This window comes from Doryrhamphus excisus, linkage group LG9, assembly GCF_037039965.1.
Source record: "Doryrhamphus excisus strain RoL-2023G ecotype Guam linkage group LG9, RoL_Dexc_Guam_v1.1, whole genome shotgun sequence".
In the NCBI taxonomy this organism is placed as follows: domain Eukaryota; kingdom Metazoa; phylum Chordata; class Actinopteri; order Syngnathiformes; family Syngnathidae; genus Doryrhamphus; species Doryrhamphus excisus.
Window position 1 is genome coordinate 22671713 of NC_136365.1, and position 15395 is coordinate 22687107.

A 15395-nucleotide genomic window follows, 5' to 3' on the forward strand; every position below is an offset into this window, starting at 1 on the left:
GAGGCATCGGGAGCCAGTGTGTGCTGAAGCTAGTGGCTAGCCTGCTAGCAGCCAGGGGTCACTACGCCACTAAGGTAGTTCTTGGGTGGAACAACGTTCAGAAGAAGAACGTGCTTTTTCATCAGTTTCAAAATCCTCCACATTGATGAAGATTCCATCGACATTGCCGTATGCCGTATTAGCCAATCCCAACCAACCAACCAGACGTCAACCAGCTTCCTGGTCCATCCTGTGTTGGGTTTGCGGCCCAGTCTGGATCTTCTCCCTATACACCCGAGTCATCCAGTTCTCTCATTGGCACTTGAACACGACAAAGCCGGAACAAAAGCAATCCTTTCTCTTATACGAGCACGTCATTTGGAGGGGGCGGGCCGGGGGTGGACCGGGGGCGGACAGGGGGCCACAGGACAAGCCAGAAGAACAACCAACCCAAAAAGGAGGTTTGTTTGGCAGAAGGCGGTACTTCATGCCAAGTGGCGGGGACCCCGCCCTCTATTCAGGAGGTGCCCCCCCGAGTGGTCGGTTCCCACACTAGCTCTCCCGGGGGGCACCGCCAAGGCACAGGGGACAGGAGGCCCTCCAGAGTGCTTCTATTGTCCTTGAACGCCTCATCAACGCCCTGACAAGATCTTGCTGGGATGATCAGAAGACAACATCAGAGGTCTTCAGCTGCTGGATGAATGCAAAACCACGAGCTCCTCTAACCCGTTTGACACGTGGAGATGTCCGGGGGGGGGGGAAATACGACCTTGATCAAGTCCACATTTGAACCTTCACACCAGAGGAGAAATAAGTCAAATGTTCCTGGGAGGAGAACCTCTTACTGCTGACTTTGAGGCGCGCGCGCACACACACACACACACACACACACATTGACATGCATGTGAATGAAAGCCATGGGGCGGGGGCTTGCCGCAGGAAAGGGGGGAGTCTGGACGCCAGAGTGGAGAGACCTGCGATCTGACTGAGTTGATGATGTCATCAAACCGGAATCTCCCCCCCCCCCCAATTTTGTCCATAAGACATTCAGGCCCCCCCAGATGGCATCCCACTCTCACCCCCTCCCCATCTAAACATGTTGCCATGGCGGCCTGAAGCAGAGAAAGCCCCTGATGGAAGCATGCTGGGGGGGTGGGGTGGGGTGGGGGGGTAGAGCCTGGTTGAGTGTCGGCGTTTTCCTCGCCTGCACGTTCACAGCTCATCTCCACCGTGGTTCCACTCGGGTGGGCCATCGTTTCATTTCAGCCTTTCCGCTTCCGATTCCCAATCCGTGGAGTTGAGCCAGTTGGTTCCTCTCGGAGATGAAAGCCGGTCTTCCCAAATAGGACGTAAAAGTGGGGAAATTCGACAACAAGCGGAGAGCCTCGGAAGGCCGGATCCCAAGCATATTAGGACACATTTTGGGAGGGAAATTAGACTTGCAGAAACGTCCCAGCCGGCGGAGCGTGGCATGTTGGGATGAATACACCATTAGCGCTCAGCGGGTTTCCCAATCCAAGGCTTTATTTCCATCAGCCTTATTTCATTCACTGTGGAATTTGCCGGTAATGTTGGGAATACCAACATGCCAAACCAGACTTGTACAGACAATGGAAAAGGTCAGCCTGACTGGAAGATTTGGGAGAGGAGTCACATGACTCATGGACGTGATGGGGCAGCTGAGGCCGTCAATGAGGTCAACAGGGCGTCAACATGATGTCAAAGATGAAGTCAACGCGGTCCAAACACGGTCCAAACACGGTCCAAACACGGTACAAACACGGTATGTACCATGTTCATATGGCCCTAGAACGCTACTTCCTGTTAGCATTGACAATCAAAATCCTGCAAAATGGCCGTTACTGAGAGGGACGTCTTTTGTAAACTTTCTGGGATTGAATGAGTTAACATTACTCAAGGGTACGGTACGGTACAGTAGGGTAGGGTATGGTACGGTATGGTACAGTAGGGTAGGGTATGGTACAGTAGGGTAGGGTATGGTACGGTATGGTACAGTAGGGTAGGGTATGGTACAGTAGGGTAGGGTATGGTACGGTATGGTACAGTAGGGTAGGGTATGGTACAGTAGGGTAGGGTATGGTACGGTATGGTACAGTAGGGTAGGGTATGGTACAGTAGGGTAGGGTACGGTATGGTACAGTAGGGTAGGGTATGGTACAGTAGGGTAGGGTATGGTACGGTATGGTACAGTAGGGTAGGGTATGGTACAGTAGGGTAGGGTATGGTACGGTATGGTACAGTAGGGTAGGGTATGGTACAGTAGGGTAGGGTATGGTACGGTATGGTACAGTAGGGTAGGGTATGGTACGGTATGGTACAGTAGGGTAGGGTATGGTACAGTAGGGTAGGGTATGGTACGGTATGGTACAGTAGGGTATGGTACGGTATGGTACAGTAGGGTAGGGTATGGTACAGTAGGGTAGGGTATGGTACGGTATGGTACAGTAGGGTAGGGTATGGTACAGTAGGGTAGGGTATGGTACGGTATGGTACAGTAGGGTAGGGTATGGTACAGTAGGGTAGGGTATGGTACGGTATGGTACAGTAGGGTAGGGTATGAAGCCACATTTTGTTACATAGCTGGAGAATAAATGGCACCTCATGTAAATCTGAGCTCATCCATGATTTATTGTAAAGGTGTCAGCGCCTCTGGTGATGATTTGAGTCATTTGTCCAAGTACAGTAGATCTTAGCAAGGCTCTTCATAAGAATATCCCCTCCAGTATTTGGAGCCTTGCAGGATTGCAGATCAGCTGGAGAACCTCGTCATCACAAAAGGGCTCACTGCGTTCAAGCCGTTGTTCTATGGAACAAAGGAGCCAAGGTTCTGAAGGCCATGCCCTCCTAGTGAAGACCATCTACTTCATTGTCAACCATTGCATCATTCCTTACATCATTCCATCTCCAACCTCGTGGTTCCCGTGCAGCCCTCCTTCCCAACACAACCAGAAGTTCAGCGTCTGGTGGATGCAGTGAGGGTATGAAGATTGTCCAAAAAGACGAATGCTACGTTACAAGCTACCATGGATCGTCCATCTTCTCGGTGCGTGATTGAAACGGACGTCTGGTGTCTGGCAGTGACTGACCACGCTAATTAAGACCTTGTGGGGGGGGGGGGGGGGGGGCATTTACCCTCCGCCTGGCTGGGGACGCAAACCACGCCGCCTTCTCCCCGTCTTGGATGAGGCAGAGTGTAATGAGGGATGACAGTGACAGTATGGGGGGTGGGGGGGGGCTCCATCCCAAGCTGCTTTTATTGATTGCAGCAGATAGCATGCTATATTTCATAGCATGCTATATTTAATAGCACGGTATTTTATTAGCACGCTATATTTATTAGCATGGTATATTTCATAGCACGCTATATTTATTAGCATGGTATATTTCATAGCACGCTATATTTATTAGCATGGTATATTTCATAGCACGCTATATTTATTAGCATGGTATATTTCATAGCACGCTATATTTAATAGCATGCTGAGAACGAGACCAGACCAAGGCCACCAGCAGCTGGTGGATCTGGCAGCTCCTGCCAGGACCATGGAGAGCGCCGTCTATGGCGAGAGGAGAACAGCGGCGGTCAGCAAACACCCCGGGGGGGGGGCAACGGGGCACGGCATGGGACAATCTGGCGTGAAACCATGGCAAAGGTTCAGATCATGGAGCTCATGTGGACGTTGGGGACGGCTCACAACGCTCGGTTCCAGAGGGCGTGGTAAAGCCGTGCTAAGACTTCCTTATATGGGCGTGGCTGTAAGCCAGATGAGGGCTCCGCCTTCCCAAGATCTGCTCCTGTTTACTTTTCCAATTCCTAAAGACGCCATCAGGCCAAGTGGTTGGAGTTCCGTCCTTGCTTTCAGGGACGAAGACCGAGGTCGTGTCTTCCATCTTGATTGGACTATTAGACATAATTCCGTTCCTCCGACTGGGAACACGCCACACACGCCACACACGCCACACACGCCACACACGCCACCGACCTGGCAGAAACGCCACCCTGGGGCGTTGCACGCATCTCATTAAACGTCAAGCCGCCTGCCCCAAGCTGGAACTTTCTGCTCCTGCATGAAGACAAGATGAGATGATTGATCTTCACAGCAGACCATTCCTGAGACCAGACTGGGAATTGTGTCGTATTCCACCCCCCGTCGTGATGGATGCTGGCCCCTGCAGCGCTGATGGAAAGCAAACGTGAGCTGGCACGGAGCCCCCCCCCCATGCGTGACATTTGTCCACCACACTCCCCTGATGGGGGATGGGCCACACTCACATTAGACACACAAGCCCCCCCCCCGCAGTCTGTTGGTCTAACATTTACTATGAGGGCCCATGGTGTCGCCTTACCAGGAGGTAAGGGAAGGAGGTAAGGGAAGGAGGTAAGGGAAGGAGGTAAGGGAAGGAGGTAAGGAAAGGAGGTAAGGGAAGGAGGTAAGGGAAGGAGGTAAGGGAAGGAGGTAAGGCCACGCCTTAGCGATGCTCGGGATGGCCATTCTTCCTGGCTTTGTTTTGGAGGATCTTGGCTTCTTCCACATCTACCACATCTACCACATCTACCACATCTACCAAGGGAATGTTGCTAACGCCAGCTGGTCAGCTTTGGCCTTCAATGGCCTTCGATGGCCTTCGATGGCCTCGCTGCTTCAGGTCAAATTCAAGCTGACTTCAGGCAAACGTCCTGGCCAGCAGCCAATGGGATCCCGCTAACGGAATGATGCTTCCCAATAAGGATGAGACCTGCTGAATCAGCAGCGTCAGCCACTGCGCCACAAACGAACCGACATTCCGTCTCGGAGGAAGGAGACAAACACAAACGGACAGGTCCGCGGCGGGCTGGTCCAATTAACGCAGTTGGCCTCAAGGTCACCGGATGACAAGGTCATGCATCATGGGAGACTGGAGGGACGGGATGTGGCAGGGATGGGCCGCCAGTCGTCGTTCCGTGTTGACACGGAGTCGGCGCACGTCTTGACCTTTGCTGCTCACGTTCCCTCATTGGCATTCCACGGCTAAATGTCAGCAAATGTCCCGCCCCTCTTCTCTGGTGGTGGGGGCTCGGCCTGGCTGCGAGGGGCGGGGTTTAGTGGGTGCTAGGAGGCAGATTCTCAGTGACAATTCCACATCCATTCCTGCACATGTACATGTACGTATATACACACCCAGAAATACACACTCACGGTACACGCCAACCACTAATCCATGATGTCATGATGCTACTGGTATGCTATCATCACAACGAGACTGTAGTTATTACATCATGCCTTCACTGTTATTCCCACTAATATGTTTGACTGTTTATTGTATTATTATTATTATTAATATATTGTTTATTTCAGTGATATCACTGTTTGATACTACTTTGATACTTAGCCTTTAGAACCTTCAACCTTAAAGTTCCTCTCCTTCATCATGTGATATGCGCCTTGGATAGCATGAACAATGCCTTATTACATTAGCTTTAGCTTTAGCTTTAGCCACCAACCAAGGCTAATTGCAAGACCTAGACTAGGATCAGAAAATCCAGATTTCGTGTGAGAGGAAAGAGGCAAAAGCAATTGAAGCTGTGGCGGTACCAAATATTATCATGTGCAACAAACATAAAACAATACAAACATATTGAAATAGGAACATTCATTTATGATAACACAATTCTACTCAAGTCAGGAACACGGCAGGGCATCCATCTAGCAAACCAAAGAAAGCCAAGGATGGAGAGTCCCAAGGAATACCACAGTTCAATAGTTCAATGGCCCAGCAATCGGGGGTCCAGAGGGTCCAGGGGGTCAGGGGTGAAGGAAGTGAAGGAAGGGACTGGAGTTCACATGAGGGCCAATGAGCATTGAGCACCGAGAGGGGCAGAAGAAAAGGGACGGCTGCAAAGCCTCCTACCGGCCCAATCACAGCAGGGGGGTGCCGGCTCCTCAGGTAAGAATCCGGTCTTCCAGCTTTAAGCGGGTTGACTTAATGCAGAGTCCAGCTCGCCATCTAGACCTGGTCTATGTAAAATAGGACCAGCATAAATGAATCAATGTGCACACACAAATGTTTACACTTTTTTAAACTGCAACGACGACAACTTTGACATACCTGCAGCACCTCCTCCCGTGCAGCACCTCCTCCCGTGCAGCACCTCCTCCCGTGCAGCACCTCCTCCCGTGCAGCACCTCCTCCCGTGCAGCACCTCCTCCCGTGCAGCACCTCCTCCCGTGCAGCACCTCCTCCCGTGCAGCACCTCCTCCCGTGCAGCACCTCCTCCCGTGCGTCCCTCACCGCTACTGGCGTGGTACTGGTAAGGTCTGGTCTTTAGATTTGGATCAGGTCTGGATACGTGATATATAGCACCTCTTTAGCTGTATACCAGCCTATACATAAGACGTATACCTCAGTACTTGCTATATGTGCTAGACACCTGACCATGACGGGCGGCCCGGCCAATGAGGAGCTGTCGCCAGGCAGACCGCAGCAGGAGGAGCCCGGTGCCGTCCAATCAAGTAAACACCATTACCCAAATAATTTGCTTTATTGGACATAGAAGATTCCTTCACATGTAACAAAACAGACAACAAATTTGCTTGAAATGGAAAACAAAGAAAAAAAAAAACAAAACCCACATTTTTATTGCACTTTAAGTTATAAGAAAATAAAATTCTAAGTAAATGAAAGAAATACACAATAATCCCTTTAAGGTTTTTCTCATCTATTCCTCTTTTTGTTTACATGAACAACAACAAAAACCCCTCCAAATCTGATTTGTCCAACCAGACCATAAATTAAAGAGCGGGAGAAAAGGAGCAAGTGTGTGGTTTTTTGGACTATACAGTGTTAAACCTCTTCACAGCTCGGCTTGGGACTTCTGGACAGTTTGGCTACAAGGTTGGCCTTTTTTCTCTTTTCAATCTCTTTTCAATCTCTTCCTCCGGCGACTCCGACACGCCGTCCATCAGTAGAAGCCTGTGATGGGACATCTTTCAGCGGGACACACACACACACACGCACACACACACACACACGCACACACCAGGACCGTTTGTTGACTGTGGTGTCCCAAGGAATGTGTCCTTTAGCACTCATGCACGCCACCAAGCGCCCCTCCCTCCCTGACGTCTGTCCTCTCCGCCTCGTGGAGGCACGTTTGGCTCAAGTTTCAGTGGCAAAAAAGCAAACAGAAAAAAAACTAGGATGTTCTGGTTTTTGGAATTTGGCCTGGGACTAAAACGTCACAGCAAGTCTTTCCTTTTCGTCTAGCAGCATTGGTACAGTTTGGCCACGGGGGGGTGGAGCTTCTTGGGCCTGCCGGTGTGGGAGGGGCCAGACTCAAAGCAAAGACTGGACTGACCCACAGCGCTTTGGGACGCCATTCACAACCACAGAGGAAGAGGGAAGGAGGCGGGGCTTGAAAAAGCAAGAAGAAACGTCTTGTAGGGAGCAGGAACGGGAGCGGGAACAGGAGCAGAAACAGGAACAGCAGCAGGAGCAGGAGCAGGAGCAGGAGCGGGAACAGGAACAGCAGCAGGGAGGAGTTTTGAGGTGCTTCTTCTTCCTGGTTGGAATTCCTCTCCGGGCCTTCCTGAACGCTTCCTTTTAGCGGGCAGGAGGAAGGCGGGGCTTCAGCTGGGTTTTCTTTTTATCCAAAAATAATCTCTCTGTACATCAGTCCTCCTCCCACACGGGCTCGCCGGTCCCGCCCGGTGCCGTTCCGGCACGGGTCGGGCCATCCGGCCTCAGGCGGCCTCCCCAAAGCGGCAGGTCCTCCCCTCACTTCATGTCCACGTCAAAGTCCAGCACCAGCAGCTTGGTCTCCTCCGTGCCGTTGCGGCTTCCCACGGCGCACACCAGCTTGGTGTTGGAGGCGCGGATGCGCCACACCACGCCGCCGCTGCCGCCGCTCTCCAGGGTCACCAGGTTGCGGATGAACTCGCCCGTCTTCAGGTCCCACAGTTTCACCGTCCCGTCGTCCGAGCTGGTGATCACAAAGTTCTTGTTGAACTGCAAACACGTCACCGCGCTCTGGTGCTTGTGGGGACCTGGCACACGCACGCGCACACGCACACACACACACAGTAGATGTTAGTAGACGTTAGCAGATGGTAGGAGAAGTTAGCGAGCAGAGGACGACAGATCACATGACGGTGGATCCAGCCAACCGGCGACTGACCTTGCAGCGTCTGCAGACACTGTCCGGTCTTGATGTCCCAGATCTTGACGGTGGAGTCGGCGTTGCCGGAGACCAGGATGTTGTCCTTGAGCTCCATACCGCTGGTGAGCGACTGGTGTCCCGTCAGCGTGTGGATGCAGTTGCCCGTCTCCACGTCCCACACCCTGATGGACGTGTCCAGCGAGCCGCTCACCACGTGGATGCCGTCGAACTGCAGAGAGAAGACGTCAGGCCGCGTGTGCACCCCCCACTTCCTGTGTGGCGTCCCACCTGTAGCGAGTACACCCTGTTGGTGTGGCCCTGCAGCGTGTGGAGACACGTCTCCGTCTCGGGGTCCCACACTTTCACCATGAAGTCGTAGGCGCCGCTGACCACCCGCCGGCCGTCGTACTGGACGCAGCGCACCGCCGCCACGTGGCCCATGAGGACGTGCAGACACTGGCCCGTCTCGATGTCCCACACTCGCAGGGTGGCGTCCCGCGAGCCGCTGACCACCCTGGCAACACCACAACCTTTTTTATGCCACGTGTTCACCCCAAATGGGACGGGATGCAGGACACCACGGCACAGAAATGCACCGAAAAATGTCTGGCTGCATTTTCTTGGAGGTGCGCATCACCCTAAGCGGGACGCTATGGAGGGGGAGGGGCGAGCCGCTGGAGCATACGCCTCACGACACTTTAACTACCGTACTTTAACTACACCGAGTACCACACTTTAGGTACTGCACTTTAACTACCGTACTTTAACTACACCGAGTACCACACTTTAACTACCGTACTTTAACTACACTGAGTACCACACCAACTACCGCACTTTAACTACACTAAGTACCATACTTTAGGTACTGCACTTTAACTACCGTACTTTAACTACAGTGAGTACCACACTTTAACTACCGCACTTCAACTACACTAAGTACCACACTTTAACTACCGCACTTTAACTACACTGAGTACCACACTTTAACTACACTAAGTACCACACTTTTGGTACTGCACTTTAACTACACTAAGTACCACACTTTAACTACCGTACTTTAACTACACTAAGTACCACACTTTAACTACCGTACTTTAACTACACTAAGTACCACACTTTAACTACCGTCCTTTAACTACACTAAGTACCACACTTTAACTACCGTCCTTTAACTACACTAAGTACCACACTTTAACTACCGCACTTTAACTACACTAAGTACCACACTTTAACTACCGTACTTTAACTACACTAAGTACCACACTTTAACTACCGTACTTTAACTACACTAAGTACCACACTTTAACTACCGTACTTTAACTACACTAAGTACCACACTTTAACTACCGTACTTTAACTACACTAAGTACCACACTTTAACTACCGTACTTTAACTACACTAAGTACCACACTTTAACTACCGTACTTTAACTACACTAAGTACCACACTTTAACTACCGTACTTTAACTACACTAAGTACCACACTTTAACTACCGTACTTTAACTACACTAAGTACCACACTTTAACTACCATACTTTAACTACACTAAGTACCACACTTTAACTACCGTACTTTAACTACACTAAGTACCACACTTTAACTACCGTACTTTAACTACACTAAGTACCACACTTTAACTACCGTACTTTAACTACACTAAGTACCACACTTTAACTACCGTACTTTAACTACACTAATTACCACACTTTAACTACCGTACTTTAACTACACTAAGTACCACACTTTAACTATCGTACTTTAACTACACTAAGTACCACACTTTAACTATCGTACTTTAACTACACTAAGTACCACACTTTAACTACCGTACTTTAACTACACTAATTACCACACTTTCGGTCCTGCACTTTAACTAACTGAGTAGGCGTAACCGAAGCGATGCCAGCACGTGTCGTGTGGCGTTCCTACCGTTTGTCGTGCAGGTGCATGCAGCGCACGGTTGAGGTATGCCCGTAGAGGGTGTGGATACATTCTCCTGTCTCTGCGTTCCAGACCTTCAGCGTGCGGTCTGTGGAGCCGCTGATGATGATGTTGTCGCGCATCTGGGATGACCACACGCCGCCCGTGTGACCCACCAACGTCCGCAGACACTGCACACAGGAAGTAGAGACGACATGTGACTCCCCCGTTGTCATGCCTGTGCTTCTACTCATCTGGCGCTTCCTCGTTGCTGATGCTACATCAGGACCATCTCACAGTGCTGATGCTACATCAGGACCATCTCACAGTGCTGATGCTACATCAGGACCATCTCACAGTGCTGATGCTACATCAGGACCATCTCACAGTGCTGATGCTACATCAGGACCATCTCACAGTGCTGATGCTACATCAGGACCATCTCACAGTGCTGATGCTACATCAGGACCATCTCACAGTGCTGATGCTACATCAGGACCATCTCACAGTGCTGATGCTACATCAGGACCATCTCACAGTGCTGATGCTGAATCGGAACCAGCTCAGAGTGCTGATGCTACATCAGGACCAGCTCACAGTGCTGATGCTGAATCGGGACCAGCTCAGAGTGCTGATGCTACATCAGGACCAGCTCACCGTGCTGATGCTACATCAGGACCAGCTCAGAGTGCTGATGCTAGATCAGGACCAGCTCAGAGTGCTGATGCTAGATCAGGACCAGCTCACCGTGCTGATGCTACATCAGGACCAGCTCACCGTGCTGATGCTAGATCAGGACCAGCTCAGAGTGCTGATGCTAGATCAGGACCAGCTCAGAGTGCTGATGCTAGATCAGGACCAGCTCAGAGTGCTGATGCTAGATCAGGACCAGCTCAGAGTGCTGATGCTAGATCAGGACCAGCTCACCGTGCTGATGCTACATCAGGACCAGCTCAGAGTGCTGATGCTAGATCAGGACCAGCTCACCGTGCTGATGCTACATCAGGACCAGCTCAGAGTGCTGATGCTAGATCAGGACCAGCTCACCGTGCTGATGCTAGATCAGGACCAGCTCACCGTGCTGATGCTACATCAGGACCAGCTCAGAGTGCTGATGCTACATCAGGACCAGCTCAGAGTGCTGATGCTACATCAGGACCAGCTCAGAGTGCTGATGCTAGATCAGGACCAGCTCACCGTGCTGATGTAATCTGTAAATGCTGGTCCCCATACTTAGTCCCAAGAACCAGTCCTGGCAGAGAAAGTCCAAGAGTGCAAGCTGAGCAAGCGTGTAAGGAATGCCGAGTTGGGAAGGCAGATGCTAGTCATGCTACGCTGTCTTTTATTGGCATGCTACGCTCCACTGCCTTTCATTGCGCCCCCCCCCCCAACCCCCCCAGGGAGGCCAGCCTCTCTCCACTCCACAGACACAAACATGCACTTGTCTCCACATTCTTTTCCACACTAAACTTTACAGCAGAGGAGGCTAGCGGCGTGTGACGCCCGATCATAGCCGGCTGGCGAGGTGACTCATCGCCGAGACGGCTGGGATGTCTGCCACCAGCGTGGGGCTAGGCATGTATGCCCCCCCCCAGGAAGGAGCTGCTGGTGCTCAGGATGACCTTGGCAGTCTGATCACACTCATGGGGGGGGGGGGGGGGGGGGGGGGGGGGGGGGCAAATGGCTAATTTTAAGGTTGCGGCTAATCCGGGCTCCGTGCCGGAGAGCAGGACTGCAGAAATGTTATCTTGGGAAAAGTTTTACTATTTACTAAAAGGTTCTACTACTAAAGGGGACCTACTGTGCTTTTCCTCTTCTCCGCCCTATAAATGTTCCTATGTTGTATTATGCTCCTATAATGCTCCTGTCAAAGGAGACCTATGATGCTCATTGTGGACTCCTGTAGAGCAGCTACACACCACAATCCACACAATGCTTTCTACATCTTCCACAATCTGCACCTATTCCTGCTGGATTTCGCGTTTGGGAGTGCAACCAATCAGAGTGCAGCAGGCTCGGCAGGAGGAGGGCCAGAGGGAGTAAATGAGCGTTTGGGCAGGCGGCAGGAGATCCATGGAAAGACTACAGGAATAGCTGGGGTGGAGTCAGCTGGGGTAGGCTCCAACCTCCACGCCCTTGCAACATTTATCTTCCACAAGCAGGACTCCACCTTCCTTACCTTTCCTGTGATGGCAGACCAGACTTTCAGCGTGTTGTCATCCGACCCGCTGACGATGCGGTTGCCACAAAATTGGAGGCAGGTGATCACATGGTCGTCGTGACCTTTCAGCACCTGGCAGGGAGGGGGAGTGGATGGTGAGGGACATATTTAAGATGGGAGGTGTCAACATCAAAAGAAATAAAGTGGAAAATGTCAGGAAGTGCTACAGGTGAATGCAGGTCCTTTTCTAGGGGCTGTTGTGCGTGTGTGCGTGTGTGTGCGGGAGTGTGCGTGCGTGCATGAGTGTGCGTGCGTGTGTGTGTGTGTGTGCGTGCGTGCGCGCGTGGACAGGAACCTCATCCCATGTGTGGCCTGCAGCCATCGCCACCACGGCCCATTAAGGATGAGCTTTTACTGCCACACAAACAGCAAACACAGCGGTACCTCAGTTGACATCCGCCCCAGTTAGCATTATTTTTGGTTAGAGTCCCTTTGGTTTGAGTCGGGCCTTCTGGAAGGGCTTGATGTTGTTCACCAAGGCTCCATCGTATGTACTGTATTGTTAGGATTTATGTTCTACATTGTTGACAACTTTAAATGAATGATGTTTAAAGTTGAAGGCCCGAACAGCCATGATCAATGAGTTCCCGCAGGTCAGCTCCATTTCCGGATGTGACGTAATGAGGGCAATAGCGCTCAGCTAAGCAGAGTAAACAAACGCTTCTTGGAGGAAGATGGTAGACTTGGCGCTAGCATATTTTTCATCAGAATAGCCGTCACGCCAAAAGGTGGTGTTGCTCCTGAATGCTTGCAGCATCAGAGCGATACTTGGAGTTTGTTTTCTTTTCCAAAAGATGAAGCTTTAAAACAACAATGGACGATGAAAGTGTAAAACTATAATGATTGTCTATGAAATATGTTTTGCGTTAATATTTTTCAGTGTCTGGATTAACTGGATTTGCATTATTCGCTTTGGTTAGGGTCGGTTTTGGCTTGAGTCAGACTTTCCGAAAGGTCTTCATGATGTTAACCAAGGCACCAGTGTAAAACATTCTAGGGCACCCCAGGCCAAATGTCATTCTGTACACACTTTATCAGGATCAACTCCGTCCTCGTATGCCAGCCTCCAAGCCATTCCATGGAGCATCTGCAAGCGGAATTAAAGGGGAACGTCTACCTTGGGTGATTTGAGGTCTCCTCTGCGCCAGTTGGTGTCTATCCTGTGCTGCCTGATGTAGGCACTCTTCCAGGGGCTGTGAGTGAAGCCGGGCTTGACCATTTTCCTCTTCTTGAGGGGCAGCGGCTCATCGATGCCTTGTTGATGCCAGGGGGGTAAAAGTGAGCACACCCGGTTGTTTGTCAAGGTCATTGCAAAACCCAAACACCCACCTTCTTCCCTGCATTTCTCCCTCCACAGCAGGTTGTCCTCTGCAAGGATGCGCCAGTAGCGACACGTCTGGGCTGCTTGGAGGAGGTCCTTGGGCTCCAGGAAGGACAGCACGTACAAAGCCAGCTGTTGGAATGACCGTCATTAAGATTCATTGGCCTTCAACGAGACCCTCCATCAAAAGGCAGCAGAGACGTTCAGAAGATACTAAATACCAGGCTTGGATGATACGGACCTTAGCGTATGTCAGGATATCTTTAGGACGTATCACCATATGACCATATAAAAGGATAGAACCAGGCTTGGCTGATATGGACCTTAGCGTATGTCAGGATATCTTTAGGACGTATCACCATATGACCATATAAAAGGATAGAACCAGGCTTGGCTGATATGGACCTTAGCGTATGTCAGGATATCTTTAGGACGTATCACCATATGACCATATAAAAGGATAGAACCAGGCTTGGCTGATATGGACCTTAGCGTATGTCAGGATATCTTTAGGACGTATCACCATATGACCATATAAAAGGCTAGAACTAGGCTTGGCTGATATGGACCTTAGCGTATGTCAGGATATCTTTAGGACGTATCACCATATGACCATATAAAAGGCTAGACCCAGGCTTGGCTGATATGGACCCACGTGAACACGTCCCAAGGGTGACCGCCACTTAGCACAGCAAGAGGCAACGGCATCCTCACCTCTTTGGGCAGCAGGGAGATGAAGTCTCGCTGGAATTGCGGCTCGATGACCTGCATCATGTGCTTGACCTGCGTAGGCTCGCAGCTGTCAATCAGCTCGTCCAGCGCTAGCAGCTTCTCGGGCCCCGTCCAGCTCTGCAACAAAGAACACCAGTCACTTCTGTACCTCACATCACCTTCACCACCCTTTGCATTCAAAGTTTCCTCCATGACAGGTCGCCATGGAAACAGCTTTTAAGCAACCGTACTGGAAGATTTTCCTTTGGAAAAAAACTAAAAACAAAAACAATGAAAAAAATGGAATTATAATCCACATTAGAACTTGACAGAGCTCGACCCTATGCAGACAAAGTATGTACAGTCATGGAGAAAATGATTAGAGCACTTTGTTTCCTCGGTTTCTTGTTCATTTTCAATACTATAAAATATATATAATATAATAATTGGGGCTGTCAAGGGTAACACCGTATTGACAGTTTCCTTTCAATGACTGTCAACAAAGTTGGACAAATCACAGCTTGCATTAAACATGCAAAAACTACTTCTAATGAATAGTTCCAGTATTGTAATAAAATAATATTTACTTTAGTAATGATGAATTTCTATGTATTTTAATTTATTGTAAAAGAGAAAAGAAATGACATTGAATTTACAATTTGGATGAAATGTTTTATGACGATTGCCCTTGGTTGATCACAAAGAGATTTCCCCTACTTATTATAGATGACAACTTATTTGTATTTGTGATTAAATGTGATTAATTGAGATAACTATGGACCAAAAATAATCGCCATCAAATATTTGAATCGACTGCCAAGCCTAACCCTTAATCATAGGCGAAATATCCAAACAACTATCCCACAGCGTCAACAGGTCAAAGATCCTCTATATGATTGGATGCTTTTTTAGGATCTATGGTGTTCCCTCGCTCCACCAGGGTTCACTTTCTGTAGATTTGCTCTTTTTGCGGAATTTTTTCATGCAATTTTAGTGCTTTTTAAAAACAATTTACAGCATAAAAGTGCTGTTACAGGCTGAGCCTGGCCCTTTAAGAAGGACAGCATTGTGGGAAGTTGAGTG

At 50.0% G+C, this 15395-nt stretch overlaps 1 protein-coding gene across 4 annotated transcripts in view; it reads right to left on the reverse strand.

Moving 5' to 3' along the window:
* Window positions 1-6501: 6501 nt before the first annotated feature.
* The window catches only part of fbxw7 (F-box and WD repeat domain containing 7), a 35423-nt gene continuing 26529 nt past the window's right edge, over window positions 6502-15395 (reverse strand). For all 4 annotated transcript variants that reach the window (XM_058076933.2, XM_058076926.2, XM_058076949.2 and 1 more), the window contains 8 exons: window positions 14316-14450; window positions 13610-13733; window positions 13398-13534; window positions 12239-12352; window positions 10069-10250; window positions 8426-8651; window positions 8156-8366; window positions 6502-8024 (listed from right to left, as the gene is read on the reverse strand). In XM_058076933.2, coding sequence (XP_057932916.2) covers window positions 7756-8024; window positions 8156-8366; window positions 8426-8651; window positions 10069-10250; window positions 12239-12352; window positions 13398-13534; window positions 13610-13733; window positions 14316-14450 — 1398 coding nt within the window. In that variant the 3' untranslated portion in view covers window positions 6502-7755. The remainder of the gene's footprint in view (window positions 8025-8155; window positions 8367-8425; window positions 8652-10068; window positions 10251-12238; window positions 12353-13397; window positions 13535-13609; window positions 13734-14315; window positions 14451-15395) is intronic.